The sequence below is a fragment of the Cyprinus carpio genome, chromosome B1 (assembly GCF_018340385.1).
Source record: "Cyprinus carpio isolate SPL01 chromosome B1, ASM1834038v1, whole genome shotgun sequence".
NCBI lineage: Eukaryota > Metazoa > Chordata > Actinopteri > Cypriniformes > Cyprinidae > Cyprinus > Cyprinus carpio.
In genome coordinates, this window is record NC_056597.1 from 1,741,091 (window position 1) to 1,762,467 (window position 21,377).

General features: G+C 35.9%; 1 protein-coding gene across 1 annotated transcript in view; it reads left to right on the top strand.

Annotated features, from left to right (window-relative positions):
• Nucleotides 1-21,377, top strand: part of LOC109090057 (dynein axonemal heavy chain 6-like) — a 73,708-nt gene that overhangs the window by 31,568 nt on the left and 20,763 nt on the right. Inside the window, 16 exon segments of the mRNA XM_042716173.1 lie at nt 2,613-2,744; nt 4,746-4,917; nt 5,511-5,657; nt 5,941-6,014; nt 6,253-6,407; nt 6,571-6,802; nt 9,087-9,239; nt 9,391-9,531; nt 12,805-13,047; nt 13,299-13,466; nt 13,700-13,936; nt 15,629-15,636; nt 16,680-16,932; nt 17,063-17,186; nt 18,147-18,343; nt 18,580-18,783. Of these exon segments, the coding sequence (XP_042572107.1) occupies nt 2,613-2,744; nt 4,746-4,917; nt 5,511-5,657; nt 5,941-6,014; nt 6,253-6,407; nt 6,571-6,802; nt 9,087-9,239; nt 9,391-9,531; nt 12,805-13,047; nt 13,299-13,466; nt 13,700-13,936; nt 15,629-15,636; nt 16,680-16,932; nt 17,063-17,186; nt 18,147-18,343; nt 18,580-18,783 (2,640 nt within the window).

Here is a 21,377-nt window from a genome sequence, read left to right on the forward strand (position 1 = left end):
TTCATTATTTTCCATAATGTAATGATAAAAATTAAACTTTCATATATTTTAGATTCATTGCACACCAAGTGAAATATTTCAGGTCTTTTATTGTTTTAATACTGATGATTTTGGCATACAGCTCATGAAAACCCAAAATTCCTATCTCAAAAAATTAGCATATTTCATCCGACCAATAAAAGAAAAGTGTTTTTAATACAATAAAAGTCAACCTTCAAATAATTATGTTCAGTTATGCACTCAATACTTGGTCGGGAATCCTTTTGCAGAAATGACTGCTTCAATGCGGCGTGGCATGGAGGCAATCAGCCTGTGGCACTGCTGAGGTGTTATGGAGGCCCAGGATGCTTCGATAGCGGCCTTAAGCTCATCCAGAGTGTTGGGTCTTGCGTCTCTCAACTTTCTCTTCACAATATCCCATAGATTCTCTATGGGGTTCAGGTCAGGAGAGTTGGCAGGCCAATTGAGCACAGTAATACCATGGTCAGTAAACCATTTACCAGTGGTTTTGGCACTGTGAGCAGGTGCCAGGTCGTGCTGAAAAACGAAATCTTCATCTCCATAAAGCTTTTCAGCAGATGGAAGCATGAAGTGCTCCAAAATCTCCTGATAGCTAGCTGCATTGACCCTGCCCTTGATAAAACACAGTGGACCAACACCAGCAGCTGACATGGCACCCCAGACCATCACTGACTGTGGGTACTTGACACTGGACTTCAGGCATTTTGGCATTTCCTTCTCCCCAGTCTTCCTCCAGACTCTGGCACCTTGATTTCCGAATGACATGCAAAATTTGCTTTCATCCGAAAAAAGTACTTTGGACCACTGAGCAACAGTCCAGTGCTGCTTCTCTGTAGCCCAGGTCAGGCGCTTCTGCCGCTGTTTCTGGTTCAAAAGCACACGCCTGTGCACGGTGGCTCTGGATGTTTCTACTCCAGACTCAGTCCACTGCTTCCGCAGGTCCCCCAAGGTCTGGAATCGGTCCTTCTCCACAATCTTCCTCAGGGTCCGGTCACCTCTTCTCGTTGTGCAGCGTTTTTGCCACACTTTTTCCTTCCCACAGACTTCCCACTGAGGTGCCTTGATACAGCACTCTGGGAACAGCCTATTTGTTCAGAAATTTCTTTCTGTGTCTTACCCTCTCGCTTGAGGGTGTCAATGATGGCCTTCTGGACAGCAGTCAGGTCGGCAGTCTTACCCATGATTGCGGGTTTTGAGTAATGAACCAGGCTGGGAGTTTTTAAAAGCCTCAGGAATCTTTTGCAAGTGTTTAGAGTTAATTAGTTGATTCAGATGATTAGGTTAATAGCTCGTTTAGAGAACCTTTTCATGATATGCTATTTTTTTGAGATAGGAATTTTGGGTTTTCATGAGCTGTATGCCAAAATCATCAGTATTAAAACAATAAAAGACCTGAAATATTTCAGTTGGTGTGCAATGAATCTAAAATATATGAAAGTTTATTTTTTTATCATTACATTATGGAAAATAATGAACTTTTTCACAATATGCTAATTTTTTGAGAAGGACCTGTATATAGTGTGTGTGTGTGTGTGTGTGTGTGTGTGTGCGTGTGTGTATATCCACAGTAGTAGTGTTGTTTTGATATAGCACTGTATAATTAGGATTTATTATTGAGGGTCAGGGGTGTACTGAAAAAGTCATTAATAGAATCATTAAGGAATCGCAATTGATAACTAGAACCAGAATTGTTACTTTCCTTAAGATTTCCATTCCTAATCTTGTGCATCTGCTGTGAGACCAGTAGTTTGTGCAGAAACCTCAGGGATTACATTTCAATTTTATCAAGCATTTTAATCGTTGAACATTTTCTCACTCTCTGCCTCACTATCTCTCTCTATGGTAATGGAAAATAATGTATGTTGTAACGATTATCATATAATGAGCGGGACTAATGGTTGATGTTTGAAGTAGCTGCTCTCATTGAAATGTTGCCTTACCTCGGGAATGACTCTTAATTATGTATTTTTCACACACCAGCATCAAGTAAACCCTGTGCTGGTTGAAGACACACACACACACACACACACACACACACACACACACACACACACACACACACACACACACACTCATACACACGTACAAACAAAGATAAAATTGCATAATATAAACAGGGACAATTATGCGATTTGGCAAGGTTACAGAGAAATATTGTGATCTGAGATGTAGTTGACCTCAATACTCATCTCAAATATGAGTTATGATAAATAAAAGGCAGAAATATGATGAGAAAAGAACCTGCTGAGGATTAAAATAATGATTTGTGAGTCTCAAATGAGCTTTGCCCTTGGAGAAACTCATCTGGGTTAGTGTAGCTCTTTGGTTGCTGAATATGACTCTGCTTTGACTTTGACACAGCAACATTTCCTGAATGATTTTTCTGTCTTTTGAAGAGTAATTGGTCATTAGGTTTTCCAGCTGTCATGAATGCTCTCATTCTAATTTGGGTTTTAATCAATATTACATTAATTTCCTCTAGTAAAGTTTTGATGAGATTAGTGGAAGTGTCAAAAAAGTTAAATGATGTGCCTTGGATATTTTTCTTATGCACTTATTCACTTTCTTCTCTTTGCTTCTCCTCCCTAAAGGATATGACCATAGCTGCAGCCTGTGCGCCTCCTGGTGGAGGTCGCAACCCGGTGACCCCTCGTTTTATCCGCCACTTCAGCATGCTGTGCCTCCCAACGCCCTCTGAGCAGAGCCTCAAACAGATTTTTAAGGTCAGACATATGGTAGCACTCATTTTGAATGAACATTTTACTTTTAAAGATAACATGAAATCACAATTGACCCATTAACTTTCCTAATGCATGTTTTTGGTCTTATTGTACCTATTTCACTGGTACTTGTTATTCCAAATAAACATGTCAAAATATAATAAATGCTTTGCATCTGAAGCAGCTTTTCCTTTTAACTAACATAATGATTTCCCCTCCAGCCACATGGCTATGTAACATCCAGTCATGTCCCTCTGGATAAAATCAAGTCCTGGCCTACATTTTACTCATTGAATATCCAGTTTCACTCGTAATTATGTCACATATATGTATGACAGTAAAAGGGTTGCCAAAGGTGTTTCATCATGTTGACTTTAAAGCTGATACATGCTTTGCCTGATGATTCTGGAGACATCAATGACTGAATCAGTCCATTGGTTTAGAAAATGACAATGATCTTGAGCCGACTTAAAATGTGTTCCAAAATCTGTTGAGCTGCCTACCTAGACAGTATATTAAAGCTGAAAGTATGCTTTACTTGTATTTACAGGTGGTTGAAAAGTAGGCGACATAACATATCAGATGATTACTTGTATTTACGGGTGAAGCATATTAGTTAGCAATTAGTAATTAGTAAGCAAATTAACTGAAAATTTACTCAGCATTGGAAGATCAAACAAGTCCTGTCATATTACTTTCTCCAGTAAAAAAGTAATCTCATCTGAGTCAGAAGAGAAAAATGCACAGATCAAGCACTGCTTACAAGTGGAAACAAATATAAACAGACATGTTGGTCGATTTTGATGTGAGATGACAAAAGGGAATAGATTTTTTTTTTCACTGGAGGAAGTTTTATGGAGTATGGACTCATATTTTGGCTAGGGACAACCTTTGAAAGTGATGGGGTTGTTTCTTACAAACAGCTTTCACGTAACAAGATGTTAATTGATGTGCTGGAGTCATGCGAATTGCTTGTGAATTATTGTAATATCTTTATCAGATGTTTGAATTCTCTGCAAAGGATTCATTGAGCAAGTGATGTAATATTACCACTTTTGCAATCACCTTTAACAATAAATTCAAAACAATTCTGATTTCCTTCAACAATACATGACAGGTTCTTTTCTGTTCCATGATGTTTTTGAATATGTTTCATGTGAATAACCCTTACGAATCCTTTAAGCATCTGAATAGTGTTCGGTAGACATGACCCTTCACCGGTGTAATTGGACTTCCTCATTAAGACAACCCACCGGCTAGTTGAGTTTTAAAATATGCAGTTTTCCACATCTCTATTAGCTTTCTTTATAGAAAGTTTATTGGAGAGTTGCTCATTAGGTATTGGAACAGAGCTGTCCTGGGTTCTGAAACTACAGCCTGAGACCTGTAGCTGTCCATGGTTCTGAACTGACAGACTCAGAGAAGAAACCATCCCAAGCTCACTGGATATACATGCCTGTGGCAATTTTTCTGCAACAACAACATTACATACTTTGTATATGCTTTTTGGATTTTTTCTGTTTTGTCAAAATTTAGTTTTTTGCGGCTTGTGTGAGCTACTGAACAAATCTACTGCATTAGAAAACCCATACATATGAAGCTCTAGCTGTTACACTTACATTCAAAAGTATCAGTTTTGAAATTTCACAGTATGTTAAAATTAAGTCATAACATAATATTGTGCAAGGAATTGTGCAACAAATTAGGCTTTCTTATTCATAACTCTGGCCCTGTAAATCGTACTTGTGTGAAAAGGTACAAAAGTAGTCAGAGTTGTACTGCCTCTAGTGTTCATTTAAACTTGAAACTGCAGTGATTCATACAGATAGGTATGCTTCTTGAGTTTTGCATATTTCCAATGAGCCTGAGCAGTTGAATACTGATCAGTGCTGGAACTATCCATTGTGGCAAAAGTCTTCAGACATTTCAGGCTTAGAAATATTACTGTCCTTAGTTCTACATGTGCTGTGCACACTGACTATTCTTGTATGTGCATGTTTGCAGGCAATTTTGAGTGGATTCCTCACTGAGTTTTCCACAGCGGTGAAGCAGGCATCTGACAGCATTGTGGATGCTGCTGTTGAGATCTACCGTAGTATGAGTGTAGACCTGCTGCCTACACCAGCCAAATCCCACTACGTTTTTAACCTTAGAGACCTTTCTAAATGTGTCCAGGGTAAGAAACACACACACAAATTAACAAAGACATGTGTACCTACAGGGGCATTTAAGGCAGGAGGACAATTGCAAATAATTTACAAAGACTGTCATTAACAGTTATATTGTACTCAATTTAAAACCTGGTCACAATTCATCTAAAACAATACAACTTTTAACAGTTTTACCCAGGGCCTTGAGCATCTGTTGTTCAAATCCACCAAAGGCTTGTAAAGATCTTCTTTCATTTTGGAGCTCTTAAATGAGCAATAAAAATGCTTTCTCTAATTTGAATAAGCATCTTGTGAGTTGTTAAAATGTTCTTTTATGGTTTAGGACTCACACAGGGGTTGATCTATAGAATCTCAATAGGGATACTGTCAATGTAAACTAAAACCAATCAGCACAGTCCCCATCTGATTAGGTTTATTATTAACTAAAGGTCAGAGACAAGTTCATCTGTTATTGTTCATTGATCTGTAGACTCAGAATTGATTTTATACTAATAGGCATTCTTGCTATGAAATGAAAGACGTAATGAAGAATCTGTTTGAATGTGAAAGAAAATCATATTCATTCTCTGCTTCTGCATGTGTGTGTGTTTCTGTGCAGGTATGTTGCAGTGTGAACCAACTACAGTGAGAGATCAAACCCAGATCTTCCGTTTGTTCTGTCATGAGTGTCAGCGTGTGTTCCACGATCGACTCATCAACAACGAGGACAAGAGCTACTTCCATACCATGACCTCAGAGATGGCCAGTAAGCATCTGACACTTGAATCCTTTTCAGTGTTAACCTTCAGAAGCTTATGACATTGTAACAGATAAAATAATTTAATGTTATAATACATTTTATTTTGAAATGTGTTCATCAACCAAAAAAGTAAATAAGCAGGTTTATTATTATTATTTAAGCAGGTTTATTATTATTATTTTATGAAATAAAAAAATTTAGATAGAGGAAAGTGGGTCAGAGTTTTGCCCCCAATCTGTCATCTTTTTGCTACAGTAAACATAAATGTCCTGAACTGCTTGTCCAACAGGTAAATATTTCAGCTTAAACATAGAGCCGATGTACTTTGTGAATCAGCCCATCATTTTTGGAGATTTCATCAAGGTAAAAGTATTTTGGGTATTGTCGTGATCTTTTTGTATCTGACAGTGTGTCACTGTTTTGTATTTTCTTTGTAGAGTGCTTTCTGTGTGTTTACATTTAACTGTTTAATACAGTAGTATAGTTACTCATATAAAGATAGTTCGCTATAACAGTCGCTTGTCTTTTTGATTATGGTTCTATTTGATGTAATGGCAGTGCTTAATATTATTTATTAAATTATTGAATTGACACTGTTCAGGTTGGAGCAGACAAGGCTGACCGTGTCTATGAGGATCTAACAGACATAGAGAAGATTCGCCAGGTACTACAGGACTACCTGGATGACTACAACACAACCTTTGCCAAGGAAACCAAGCTTGTGTTCTTCCAAGATGCCATTGAACATGTGTCTAGGTAAGTAAGCAGCTTGCCTTTTTATCTGGTGATCACAAAACCAGGTGTTCAGATGACCCCACCTTTCATGCTGGGCATCCAGATCGGTTTACTAATGGAATGTTTTGTTCATTTACCAAAATTACCTTCTTTTCTTACTATTCATCTCTTCCCCTGTCAACAGAATCGCCCGCATGATTCGCCAAGAACGTGGAAATGCTCTGTTAGTTGGTGTGGGTGGCACAGGAAAGCAATCTCTAACACGTTTGGCTGCTCACATGTGTGGTTACCGCTGCTTTCAGATTGAGTTGAGCCGTGGTTATAATTATGACAGCTTCCACGAAGACCTGCGTAAACTTTACAAAATGGCAGGTGTGGAAGGCCAGGACATGGTGTTTCTCTTTACAGATACTCAGGTACAACCAAAAAGAAATTTGCTGAAAGATTCGCTGTTTATTTTAATGTTAGGTAAAGTTTTAGTAATGTTGTTGTGTTTAAGTTTGTAAAATGAAATGTTTACCCTAGCGTAACCCAAAACCACACCTCTCCGAAACTCCTTGTAACCAATTCACAAGTTATGATTTATTGATATGTGGATATTAAACTGGATGCAGAGAGGTTTTCTCTGAGCTGTGTAGTAGACAGTAGGTCATCTCCGTTATGACTCCGGGCTCTCTGCCAGTGCTGTAATACTGTCTCATGAAAGCAGAGACTTGTACTGCTTTGTGATTCAGCATACAGGCTCTGCAGCAGTAATGACCCCCTAAATAATTTCATGAACAGTTCCTAACGAGACAGACACAAGCTGGTGCTATAGTCAAGAGATATGCGTTGTGGGGTTTGTGTTTGTGTGGCCATCTGTAGGGCTAATTACTAATGAGAATCAGGGTGTTTGATTGAATAGGCTGTTTTAAATGTCATTTATTATTGTGTTTTCATGGACTGAAGGGAATAAATACTCTTCAGTGTTTTTGATAGATAGTCACTCACTTTTGAAACATTGTTTTTCAAACTTGCCCTTAGAGGGTGTTTGACCTTTCGGTTTAAATTCTATACCTGGAGTACCAACCCATGGGTGTGTGTGTGTATGTGTGTGTAATGTTTGGATTGGTTTTATTCTGGATTTAAAGGCACAATATTATATATTTTTTTATTAAAATATCCAAAAACCACTATTACAGTGTTATATATTTTGCTGACTTGTGTACTTACATTATCCCACATGTTTCGAAGAAAATTTAAGTCCAGAGGAATAAGCAATTTTATCTAGTGACACAGAACGCGTCCATAGTGTCATTGTGTCGCCTGCCAATGACGTCATAACCTCTTGATTTCCGGTTTTGTTTTGTAGAAAACATGGAAACACCAAAGATGCTCTAATATGTTGTGCATTTTAATAGACCGGTGATGACCGCTCAGAGTAGCATTATAACAGAACTTTCAAATGTATCTAGTATGATAAAACAGCGCTGCTTTTTTCCCACATTTTCAAGACCGGAAGGAGCGGAAGCGGTCAACTCTGGCATAATAAAAGCTCCGCTGCTTTCGAGCCATGTGTTGCGCTCGTTCAGCGGCCTCGTTTCTCTTCGACGGCTTTCAGCCTCACCCTGCTTTATTCTACTACGTTAATAAATCATTTGCTCACTCATGAACATGATTTCTGCCCGAGTCCTGTCAGATTGCATCGACTGTGGGGAGGAAGACTCCCATGATTCCACACTCAGTCACGGCATCATCAAGCTACGTCTTTGTTTCTTTGTTTGTTTTCAATACGTGCCCTCTAGTGTGGCCGAAATTATTTAGATTATTGTTGTTTTTTTATAATAAGGAAGAAGTTTTTTAAAGGAGGAGTATTTTTTTTTTACTACGGATTTGTTTTTTTGTTTTGAATTCACAATAACAGTATTCGAGTGATTTTTATTAAAAAAAATGTTTACAAATAATTACATTTATTTTGCTATGAATCAAAATCATTTTAAAATTAGTTTATTTAGTATTTTCCTTCTTTTGGCCAGTGAATCGCACTTAAAATATGAATGTATGGAGGCAGAGAGAGTTTGTAAACATAACTGTACCAAAGTGTATGTAACGGAGGCCAGTTAAATCTCACTCCCCTGATCTCAAGAGGTGTGCTAGCATCTGATGCAAGAGGCTGCTGTCATTAGCCCCCTTGTTAGTGTGCCTGCCTCCCATGCCTGTTCAAAACCTACTCTGAGGTAGCAGGACGAGTAGTATAGGAGGGGTTACAGTACACTGGTGCCGTGACCCGGACGGGAATGAGGTTTAGGCTGATGATACACAGGGCAACTTTTTAGGCAATGTTGCCATCAACAGGCAACCAAGTGAGACACAGGGTCCATGACGGATCTAAAGTATTGAAATAGAAATTTGTTACTCATTCTCAATGGGAAAGTGCTCAAGCAACATTGCTCAAAAAAAGTTGCCTAGCAAAAATGCTCAAAAAGTTGCCCTGTGGTATCATCAGCCTTAGGCTAAAGATTGCAATGGAGGCCAGTTAGTAAGAGCTGTATGGGTAAATCTCACTCCCCTGGTCTAAAGAGGTGTGATAGGGACTGACGCAGGTGGCAGCCAGCATTAAGTTGCAATACCACCACCTTTCAACCAGTTGTAGTATTAACATGATATTAATAACATGCACCAGTGTTGGTGGAATGATGTTGTTTTTCTCATCTGTTTTAGATTGTGGTGGAAGAGTTCCTGGAGGATATTAATAACATGCTGAACTCGGGTGAAGTACCAAACCTCTTTGAGAAGGATGAACTGAAACAGGTGCTGGCTGCCATTAGCCCCAAGGCTAAAGAGGCAGGCATCTCTGAGGGAAATAGGGATGAGGTACATCTACAACTAAAAACCATCCAATCTTGCAACATGGCCATAACCAAGAGATCTAACCAAGTGCAGAATGTCACTATATATTCTCAGCTGCTCTGTAATTCTGTTTAGATGTCAGTTGTCTTATCTCTGTTTGTCTTTGTGTCTTCAGGTTTTCCAGTTCTTTATCTCTCGTGTGCGTGAGAAGCTGCACATAGTGCTGTGTATGAGCCCTGTGGGTGACTCCTTCCGCTCACGCTGCCGCATGTTCCCATCACTAGTTAACTGCTGTACCATTGACTGGTTTGTACAGGTTAGAATACACCTCCTCTCTTTAAACACTCTCTTTTTCGAACCAAAATCACTGAGTGGTGAATTCATTAAACATGTTTCCACTAAACTGCTGCGCATGCAAACCCACAACCAAACTTAACCATGCAGTGTTTCACTATGTACATTTAAATGAAGTCATTGTTATTCTTTTTAGCGCCGCACACATTTCATCTCTATAAAATCTTTTTCATAGAGAAGACGTGTGCAATAAAAAGAATAGCAATGACTTAATTTAAATATGCACAGGCACAAGCAAAGGCTTATTACAGATGTGCCTTATTTACAAAATCAGTGCTATTTACAGAAAGCAGGTGGTAGGCACAGTTTTAATCGGCCAGAAGATGGGCAATTGTGTCATGCACATAGCATTCGGCAGTAATTTTTTGGCTTGTTTGCTTAACTTGTTCAGTAAATTGGTTGCTAAAACAACAGACAGCGAATGCTAAATATACTGTCAGTGGGCACAATTCATTCTAATTGAGTTCCCCTTAAAGTAACATAAAAGAAAGTTGAAATTCAATGAAACCTGAAGGCATCCTGAAATACCCATGGACACCTGAAGTGTTGTATACTGTACATACACTACTGATTAAACGTTAGGGGATTTTAAAGTCTTCAATGCTCTTAATGACCATCAGGATATTTATTTAATCAAAAATACAGTAAAAGCAGTGATATTTTGAAATATTATTCAAATCGAAAATTGGAAATTAAAAGTCTTTTTTTAGTATTTCAGTATATTTCAAATGGTAATTTATTCCATTCAGGTCAAAGCAGATTTTTTAGCGTCATTACTCCAGTCTTTAGAGTTACATGATCTTTCAAAAACCATTTTAATATGCTGATTCGATGTGCATGAACATTTCTTATTATTATCAATACTGAAAGCAGTTATTCTGCTTTATTATTTTGTGGAAACAATTATACTTTTTTTCAGAATTCTTTGATGTATGAAATTTCAAAAGAGCAGCATCTACTGTACAAACAATTCAAAACAAATCTCTATATATCTCTTACACTATTTTTATTACACAGCTATGAAATGAGACCAAACAAAATATTTTGTTTTACTGGAAAATATATATATATATAAAAACCTGTCTAGCTTTGGTCTACATCAGGAATATAAGCACATTTATTCTCCATGGCCAATCTGTCCAGTAATGGCATGGGACATTGATAAGGGAAATTGCTACCCCAGTCCTTAATATACATATTAAAGAGTCACTTATGCAAGACAGGCAGCAGTATACCAAGATGATAAGGAGCAACTCTCATTTTTGCTCATACATATACTTTAAAAAGGCTACTTATGCATTCCGCCCTTACTCACCCCTACAAGTCCATTGCTTCAGTTCTCTGTTTTCACAGTAATCATGGTTGGGAACAGGGCTCTTGTCAGTAGCTGATTTGCTCATGTCTAAAGGCATAACAATTTTATTTTTTTTTACTGGTGTTGGTTTAGGCCCTGAGAGAGAGAAATGGAGAGAGAAATAGCCAAAGAATGTTTTAAGTAAAAATATGCATACTGCTATCTCAAGATAAATTAATAAAATCTATTATATAACAGTTCCGTTCCTTGAATCTGAGTGAGCGACATTCCAAGAGTGCTGATATAGTGTAAATCCGTATCAGTTTTTTCTGTTAGAATATTGAATAGAATCTCCGGAAAATGTAAATGTTCACTTTCTGTTCATTATGCCATTTAAAATGAAAGTAGTATTATGTTAAAAAAATGTGTTGGGGTGATGAGGGAATCAAAATTCACAGATGTAAATAAAATAGAATTTAACATAATAAATATAATAATAAAAACCAATATCTATTTTTCAACAAATTTATCAGCAATTGTTGTATTTAAAATAAATATAAAAAATATATAATTAAAAACTTTGATGTAGACAATTTTTTGTTCACTTTTCACGTTTTTTTGTAATTAAATTTCACATTTATTTCGCAACACATTGTATTAAACCTGAAATTTTGAAGAAGGAACAATGAAATTGTACTTTCTTGTCAAATTTACTTCAATAATCTTTGTTGTATTTACAATCTTTTTATACAGTAGACCAGCTATATGGATATGCAATATATATATATATATATATATATATATATATATATATATATATATATATATATATATATGTATATATATATATATATGTATGTATATATATATATATGTATATATATATATATATATGTATATATATATATATATATATATACATGTATATTGACAATTAGCATTGTGTATGAAATGTGCTATATAATTAAACTTGTCTTGCCTTGCCTTATAAATATTTATAAAAATACATCACAGTCAAATAAAATAATATTTTTATATATAGAATATATTTATAATTCAATATAATTAATTTTAGAACACTTAATATTAGATTTTTAGTGCTTTTCATCAGACATTGTGGACATAAATGGTACTTTTTTATAGAATGACTATAAAAAAGAGAAGGGGGCTTCAAGTCTTTACACACATACAGACACTGTGCACCTATCATTCAATCTCTCTTTACCACCATTCCTTTGTTTTATTCTCTTATCTAATGAGACGCATGTTCACTGACCTCTGTGAGCTGTTTGGTTGAAAGGGGTGTTCTGCTAATTAAAGTGTGTGTGTGTGTGTGTGTGTGTGTGTGTGTGTGTGTGTGTGTGTGTGTGTGTGTGTATGTATGTGTGTGTATGTGTGGTTTGTCTGCATGTAGAGTGTTGATTTTATTTGTTGTGCTGTCCATTGTAGCGTTGTGTTTGTGGGTGTGATGAATGGCTCTGTGCTGGCCAACTGCAGCTGCCCATTAATGTTAAGCAGCAAGCCCATATGTCTGTTCACCATGCTTTTATTTGTTTATTTGTTTCCATCAGTGTATGTTTGTTTACTTGTATACACGTATACACACACACACACACACACAAACACACTCACCCCACATATTTCAAGGTGACCGCTATGGTTCTTGCAGAATAAAATGAAAGAATAGTCTATTATAATGTCTTGAGTGCAATCTGCATGCTATTTTTGTACTTTTGGAAGCCAATACGTTACATAAATAAGTCAGAAAAAGGAAATTAACATTTAAAGGAATAGTGCACCCAAAAATGACACATGATCTTTTAAAAGATCTTTTCAAATGCAATTCAGTAAACAAATTGTGCTCACTCTGTGATGCATTTACAATATTTGATATAGTGCAGTCAGGGAAATTTTCTCTTTCTTTCCATGTTTATTTTTCAGTGGCCCCGTGAAGCACTGCTTTCTGTGTCCCAGACCTTCTTCCAGAATGTGGAGTTTGGCAGTGAGGAGATGAAGCAGTGTTTTTCAGAGATGTGTGTGGAGATCCATGTTAGCGTGACTGACATGGCGGAACGTTTTTATTCCGAACTGCGCAGACACTATTACACAACGCCCACCTCTTATTTAGAGCTCATTAACCTGTACCTGAGCATGCTGGGAGAAAAGAGACAGCAGCTGCAGGCGGTGAGGAGACTGGGCTATGGGTGATGCATAGATGCATAAATTATTGATGTTGTTACATGATTACTTAAGATTGTGGAGTCTAAGTAATTTCTTCCAAGAAGTTTCAAGAAAAAAAGTCGGTACCTTTTTAAATTTTAAAGTAAGCTACATTTCAACTGGATGATATATTAGAGTAATGGATCCATCAGAGCTAGAAAAACATAGAAATGTGTGACTTGTATGTGTAAAATATAATGTGTTTGTTTGCACAGGCTCGAGACCGTGTGAAAAATGGTCTTACTAAACTGCTGGAGACAAATGAACTAGTTGATAAGATGAAGCAAGACCTCTCTGCTCTGGAGCCTGTGCTTAAACAAAAATCAATCGATGTCAATGCTCTCATGGAGAAACTTGCTGTGGATCAAGAGAATGCTGACCAGGTATGTGTATTACTAATAATTCAACAATACCCCATCTGTTTTCACAGGAACTCCTATTTATATACTTCCATTTTTTCTCCTCAGGTCCATTTGTAATGCTATGTCTAATTTATGTTGGAAGTCCCAAAACACATTAAAATGTTTTGATTTTTCATGAAATGAACTCAATAATGCTTTAAAGAAATACATCTTCTAACAATAACAGTTGCTCTTATGGACCTGTGTACCTGTAGGTGCGTAGGGTTGTGAAAGAGGATGAAGCTTTAGCTAAGGTAAAGGCAGAAGAGACTCAAGCTATTGCGGATGATGCTCAGCGTGATTTGGATGAGGCTCTGCCTGCACTCGACAGTGCCAACAAGGCTCTGAATGCCCTGGATAAAGCTGACATATCAGAAATCCGTGTCTTCACCAAACCACCAGACCTCGTCATGACTGTGATGGAGGCGGTGTGCATCCTGCTCAGCCACAAGTGAGTTCCATCTTTATATTATTTTATATTGTATTATATACAGTGCTGCAGGTGTCCTCAAACCCAGAAATTTTAGCATTTTTGCACTTCTGGTTCTATCGTCCCAAAGTCAATGGTTTTTTCGAATGGGTTAAACGCCTGAAATATTGTCTGCGGTTTTATTCTATAACATAAAATACATCAGTAATACCCCACTCATGTATATTATTATATTATATTATATATATTATATTATATTATATTATATTATATTATATTATATTATATTATATTATATTATATTTGGATTATTTTAATAGAACAGTGGAAGGCTATTGGATTATTCATGATTAATCACATCCAAAATAAAAGTTTTGTTTACATAATATATGTGTGTATACTGTGTATATTTATTATGTATATATAAATACACACACATGCATGTATATATTTAAGAAGAATATGTTATGTTTATATATTAAATATATTTATATATAATATAAAATATAAGAATATAAATATATAAATGTATATACATGTAAATATTTTCTAAATATATAATTTATGTGTGTGTATTTATATATACATAATAAATATACCCTGTACACATACATATATTATGTAAACAAAACTTTTATTTTGGATGTGATTAATCGCGATTAATCATTTGACAGCCCTAATTATATTATATTATTTTATATTATATTATATTATATTATATTATATTATATTATATTATATTTATTATATTATATTATATTATATTATATTATCATAAAATTTATAGGCTAGACCTTCATCTCATGTGAGTTTAAAGGATTGATACCTATTTATTAATAGTACAATCATTTCTGCAAGGGTAAAACTTTTTAATGGTGAAAAAATGACTGCATGCATATTTAACCCTATGTTGCTCCAGGGGGACTGTGCAGAATCACATTTAATCTAAGATAATGTGGCTGTGATCAGACGCCTTTCCTACTCATGCCTGCCAGGCTTGCAGAGAAAAAAAGAGCTACATTGCCATCGCATTGAGCATGAGATAGATGATAGGACTTATCTAAAGAAACCTAAATTAAAGGAGTAGTTCACTCTCAGAATGAAAATTCTGTCACCATTTACTCACCCCCCACTTGTTCAAAACCTGGATGAGTTTCTTTCTTCTGTCTTCTGTATGTCTTCCATACTATGGAAGTCAATGGTGCTCAGTCGGATCCCAACAGTTTTCAAAATATCTTCTTTTGTGTTCAACAGAAGAAAGAAACTCATACAGGTTTGGAACAAGTGGGTGTACACTTAGTTACACTTAAAATTTTAAGTATAAATTACTTTTTTTTTTTTTTTTTTTGTGACCTTTACAAACTGTTTCTTGTTTCTTTTAAAGTGTAGAGGCACTGATATGATTTTAATCCAGGTTCATGAAATTTTGGTATTAAATCTTTTTAGGTATCTAATCTAGCTGCAGATAAACATGTTCTCACACAAACCCCCTCCGGCTCTGAGACCCTCCACAGTGTGACTCCGTATGTGCTGGCCATATTAACATCAGCTTGTCTGACTGTTGAGCATCTGTGCTCTTTTGACTCAGTCATAAATCTCATACTCCTTCATCTCCTTACTTTCAGCATCATCATCATCATCATCATCTACCACAGAGCTACTCATTATTCACTTTATAAGACAGCAATTTAATGGGTGTTTAAAATGTCATAACACAGACTGAACAATCTGTGTTTCTGTCTCTCCACCTCCCTCTCTCTCTGCAGTTCTTTTATCCTTCTAATTGTTCAATTTGCTCATGATATTAAACCTATGCTGTATCTAAGTGGCAGATTAGTGGAGTTTAAACTCAACATTGAACATTTTTTTTTTAATTATTCTGCTAATGTTGTTCTTTGTTTTGTTTTGGTTTGTTATTCTACATTTTGTTTTTTAATTATTCTGCTAATGATAGTCCACTTTCATGATCCAATTAATTTCCGTTGGATAAAATCAGGCCTTTTTGTATTGAATATCCAGTTTTACTGGGAAATATTTAACATTACGGAAGTGAACATTTTGTATTGACTTTAACATAATGACTTGTAATATTACTTCTTAATATTACAGTGTGCTGTTTAATATGAGAGACTTTTTATTGCTCTATATTAACATTTTAAAATATTAACTCCAGTATAAAATTAGACACCTTGGCTATATTGCCTGGTTTTCAGGTGTTAAATATTTATGAATTAATATCATGTGATCTGGTCTGGAAATCACCTGCGTTAAATCCTCTGTTACAATAATTGCCATTGTTTTATATTTCCAGGTGCGTACTCATCCAGCTGGTGTAAAATCTAATAATGTAATTAAGAGATTGGTGGAGAGGATGTGGAGGTGTTGTAATATGTTGAACATTCAGATATTACCAACTATAATAATTTGCCAAAATAAAAGAACAATATACACTTTAAAGTAACTCAGACGAGCCTTGTAGGATTTTAAAACTAAAAAGACTTCACTGTACATTCTTTTTTCATTAAACTGGACATTCGTCATTTTATTCAGTTATTACAAATAAGGCAGTTGGCTGAATTGCACTTTCTGAAAAATAATTGGTAACATAGATACCATTTCCAAGTAGTCTAAATAGTCTATATTTCATAGTGACAAACTGGCTTTTCATGCTTTGAGCTTAGGGAAACCTATTGTTTTAGTTTCTACAGTAGTTGTAGACTTCACTTCCTATCATTCCATAGATTAGTGGAGTTTAAACTCAACATGTTCAGTGCAAAGCAGCTCCTGGGTGATGGAAACTTCCTGAAAAAGCTAATGGACTATGACAAGGACAATATCAAACCTCAGATTCTTCAGAAGCTACATAAATACATTACTAATCCAGACTTTGTGCCTGAGAAAGTGGAAAAAGTGTCCAAGGCCTGCAAGTCCATGTGTATGTGGGTTAGAGCCATGGACCTGTACTCAAGAGTTCTGAAAGAGGTTGGGCCCAAACGTGAGAAACTGGCTGCTGCTCAGGTGAGTCTGGTTATTTTTATTATTATTATTTTTTTGTGTTGATACATAGATTATTTTGAATTATACATTATGAATGTGTAACTGTGTATTGTTTGCTGTTATTATTAATTTTTTTGTTTGTTTTTATCAGGCCGAGTTAGATGCAACAATGTCCACCTTGAAAGAAAAGCAGAAAAAACTACAAGAAGTGGAGAACCAAATCAAAGCTTTACAGGAGCAATTTGAGTCCGGTGTGGCTGAGAAAGAGATGCTGGGTGAGAAAAAAAGAGACAGATGAAGAGACAGATAGCTTCCACGACTGCATAATTATTGAATTTATTGAAATGTATCACTAAGTGTGCTTAATGATAATAATGCAATAACAGAAAGCAAGAAATTGTGTTGGGGCCAAATAAAGGGATTAAAAAAAAAGGATAATGGAATTGAGTAGAGGATTGAAGAATGGTTATTCTTGGATTACTGTGCAAAGTCAAGTGAATTAAATTTACATTTATAACAAATAAGAGTGCTGCAGGGAATTATGTATTTTTGCATGCTAAAACTCATCTTTTCCCTAGTTTGCTTTTACTGACTCACATTCTTTTGGTCTATTCTAACTTTCTAATATTTAAAATATTTAAGAGTTGTTAGAAACTTAGTGATAGTGATGTCATGCAACCACTGTGTAGTTGGTTTATAGCCTTCATTCAGCTTTTTATTTATGCCAACTGTATATAGACTTCACAATTCAGCTGTGATCATTTGTGAAGATTATCATGATGAACACGATATAATGAATCATAAACATTTTGGTCGCAGAGGGTTGTATTATTCTGCAATAATCCAATGGAAGGCCATTGTAAAAAATCCAATTGGGTATTTTTTGAGGTAACTAGTGTGATGCTAACTTATGGTTTGGCCTACTAAAATACATTATCTCTGCAGTGTTCTGTATATGGTGTGGGTTCAGTAATTGTGGGATTTTGTGTGTATGAGTGAAGTGTTCATGTTGTTTTTATTAGGGATGTACAAAAGTAAATATTTCTATGTATACTAGTCAGGTTGTCGAAATGACTAGTTGATTAATCTTATGAAAGCCTGGACCAGTTTAGATGGGATTTTTAAGGAACTGTTGACACAAGATGGACTTTAAAATCACAGTGAACTGTTTTTAAGCTGCCACACAGTTTGCGTATATGTGTGTATGTTTATCTGTGTTTGTGTGTGGGTTGCAGATAAAACCAGGGTTCTGACCGAAGTACGTCTGGGTCGGTCGGGAAAGTTAACATCTGCTCTGGGAGACGAGCAGGTGCGATGGCAGGAAAGCATTACTTTTTTTGAACAGGAGATCCACAACGTCATTGGAAATGTGTTCATCGCTGCTGCATGTGTGGCTTATTACGGAGCTTTCACCTCCCATTACAGACAACTGGTAGTGTATTAAATCACAAGCTTTTCTCATTCCACAGCATGCCTTAATTCTAAAATGCCACGGAGTATATTACATGATCTGGCAAGTCTTTAAAGTCAATCCTGTCTTATTCTCTTAATCATGACCTATGTCAAATGCCCACCTTACCGAACTATGACACATCATAACAGAGTTCCCCCTTAGCTTTCAGAATACTATGTGAATTTGATTAATGAGCATTTTTTTGTGTCATGTAGCTTATAGATCACTGGATCACACGCTGTCAAAACTTGGGAATCCCAATCAGTGACAACTTCAGTCTTATCAGCATTCTAGGAGATCCCTACGAGATCCGACTGTGGAATGCTGAAGGGTTGCCGCGGGATAATGTTTCCACAGAGAATGGAATCCTTGTGATGCGGGGACGCCGCTGGCCTCTCATGATTGACCCCCAAGATCAGGTGACCTCTAACAGTTCCAAACTTTCCATTAATGCTGTGTTCTAGTGCCTTAGCAAGGCAAGGCACAAGAACAAATTTTTATTTAATAATTAAATATAGTCTAATATATAGTAATAAACAATATAGTTTCCAGCCCCAGTGCCTCACATAACCATTAAAAGTAATGAATCTCTTCATGAAAGGGTTAAGATGGATCAGTTCATTCAAAAACAGCTTATTTTCAGGTTGAAAGGAAACTAATAGGTTCTTTTTCTGGCAGGCAAAGCAGCTGCCACACACTGTTTCAAGATGATCATTATAGTTTACCACATGCAAACTTGATAGTGTCATCATTTATAATAGCCTAACCACAGACTTTCCCCACTGTTGCAACTGAGGCCAGCATGGATAGGCTCAGGATGAGCTACTTCCCTCAAGCACTCTGAATTCCTATTGTAGACACTGTTAAGAGACTGCAGAATTACAAAAAAATGCCCATGACACCAGACACTACAGTACATTCCATTAATATACAACACTGACTATATCTCTCGTGCACATTTGACAACTACCATGTTTTACAGATGTGCTTGACAATTTTTTGTTACATTTGCACATTGGTAATTGGTCATTTATAAGTTTTAGTATGGACACACTATATATGAGTATTATACTGTGTACATACTGAATGTCTGTTTGTTTATATTTTTACACAGCATTCCATGTTTTTGGCCATGTTTATCCCATGTGTTATTATTCTTTGTTTTTATTGATTTTTTTTTTTTTTTTTTTTTTTCATTTGTGATTTATTTTTGTGTTGGAGTAGGTTGGTTAAGTGATGTGTGTCACATAAACCCTTAGACATCCTTCGAATATGCTGATTTGGTGCTTAAGTTACATTTGTAATTATCATATTTAAAAACAGATGTGATGCGTAATATTTTTTCTGAAACTGTAGTACATTTTTTCTAGATTTCTTTAATAGAAAGGTCAAAAGCACAGCATTTATTTCAAATAGAAACCTTTTGTATCATTGTAAATGTTTTTACTGCCATCAGAAATAAAGTATTAATTTCTTTGAAAAAAAAAAAACAAAAACAAAAAAAACTTAGTGATCCCAAACTTTGGAATGGTAATGTATTTTTAAATTACATATGGAAGTAACATGGAGCTAAATTTAGACTGACTTATTTAAAGATGCTTGCGGTATAATTCTTGCACCCTCAATAGATCTATTCTCTATGGATTCCAGTTTTGCTTTTCATGTAGCCCGTGTCATCAGGAAATAAATGAGTGTGTCAGGTGAAGGGCATCTTTAATAGCAGAGTGTTGTTCAGTTGGTTAGAGATGGTGTCACAGTGTTTCAAAGAACAGCCTTCGCAACCCAAATAGGAAAACAACCAGCCTCCCTGCATTACCTTGCCGATATCTTTCTCCCATTCCAACCTCTCCATTTTCATTACTGTCCTCGGGTTTCAGCACATTTGGCCGACGTTATCCTTTTTTCCTCTGCTCTTTCTTGTCATTTGTTTTTAGTCTCTCTCCATCTGGCTGTCTCTCTTGGGAGACTTCTGTCTTTTGGAGAGATTGAAACAGACATTCAAACATCAGACTGTCACACATTTACATACACACAAAAACCATGACACAAACAGTCTACACTCAACTCATCTCCACTCTGTATAGTGGCATAATGCTTAGATGCACGTCACACACACACACACACACACACACACACACACACACACACACACACACACACACACACACACACACACACACACACACACACACACACACACACACACACACACATTTCAATATAGTACAATACTATATTTCTGAACCCAGATTCTTTACAACAGGACATCTGTCACATCCTTTTCATCTGATAAAGATGTTTCTGTTTATCTGTCTTTCTCTCCACGTCTCTCTGTCACACATACATGCACAAATATACTTGTGTACTCAAGTCATAGTATGAGAATAAAGTCAAAAAACAAAGTCGTAGCAATAGAAAGTTATTCATTATATTTCGAGAATAAAGTGGTAGCAAGGCCAGTATATTGTGTGAATAACGTTAATGTTCAATGTATTTAATTAAAAACAGTAATAAAACGTTCAAAAGGTTGAAGTGGTCTCCTACTCCTTAATTTAAGTTATTTTGTTGTCTTTTATGAGGTAAATAATGTTAAGTGACTATTCACAAGATGTTTTATTCACAGTATAATAAATGATTGGAAATAATATTTCACGTCTTCAAATCCATTCATTATTTGTAGCGTGCCAGCCACCCAGTAATTGCAATAAGCTTTGTGTGTTGTTGCTTTTAAAATAACACAGCTCAGCTTTCAAATTCTGTCAGTTTTATCACAAAATACAAATTATAAATGTTTTTCCTCTTTATTACAAGTTATAGAATGATATAAACATGAAGGAACATCAGAAGGCATAAAAAACAGTATAATTTAATGAAACAATGTCTCATTGTAATTGAAAAGATAATTGATTCAAAATGCTGCTTAAACTGAGGTTAATACAGCGATCTGTCAAGCCACATTAAATAGCGGGAAATACACATTATTGTAAGACATATTGTTTGTATTTCACCATTA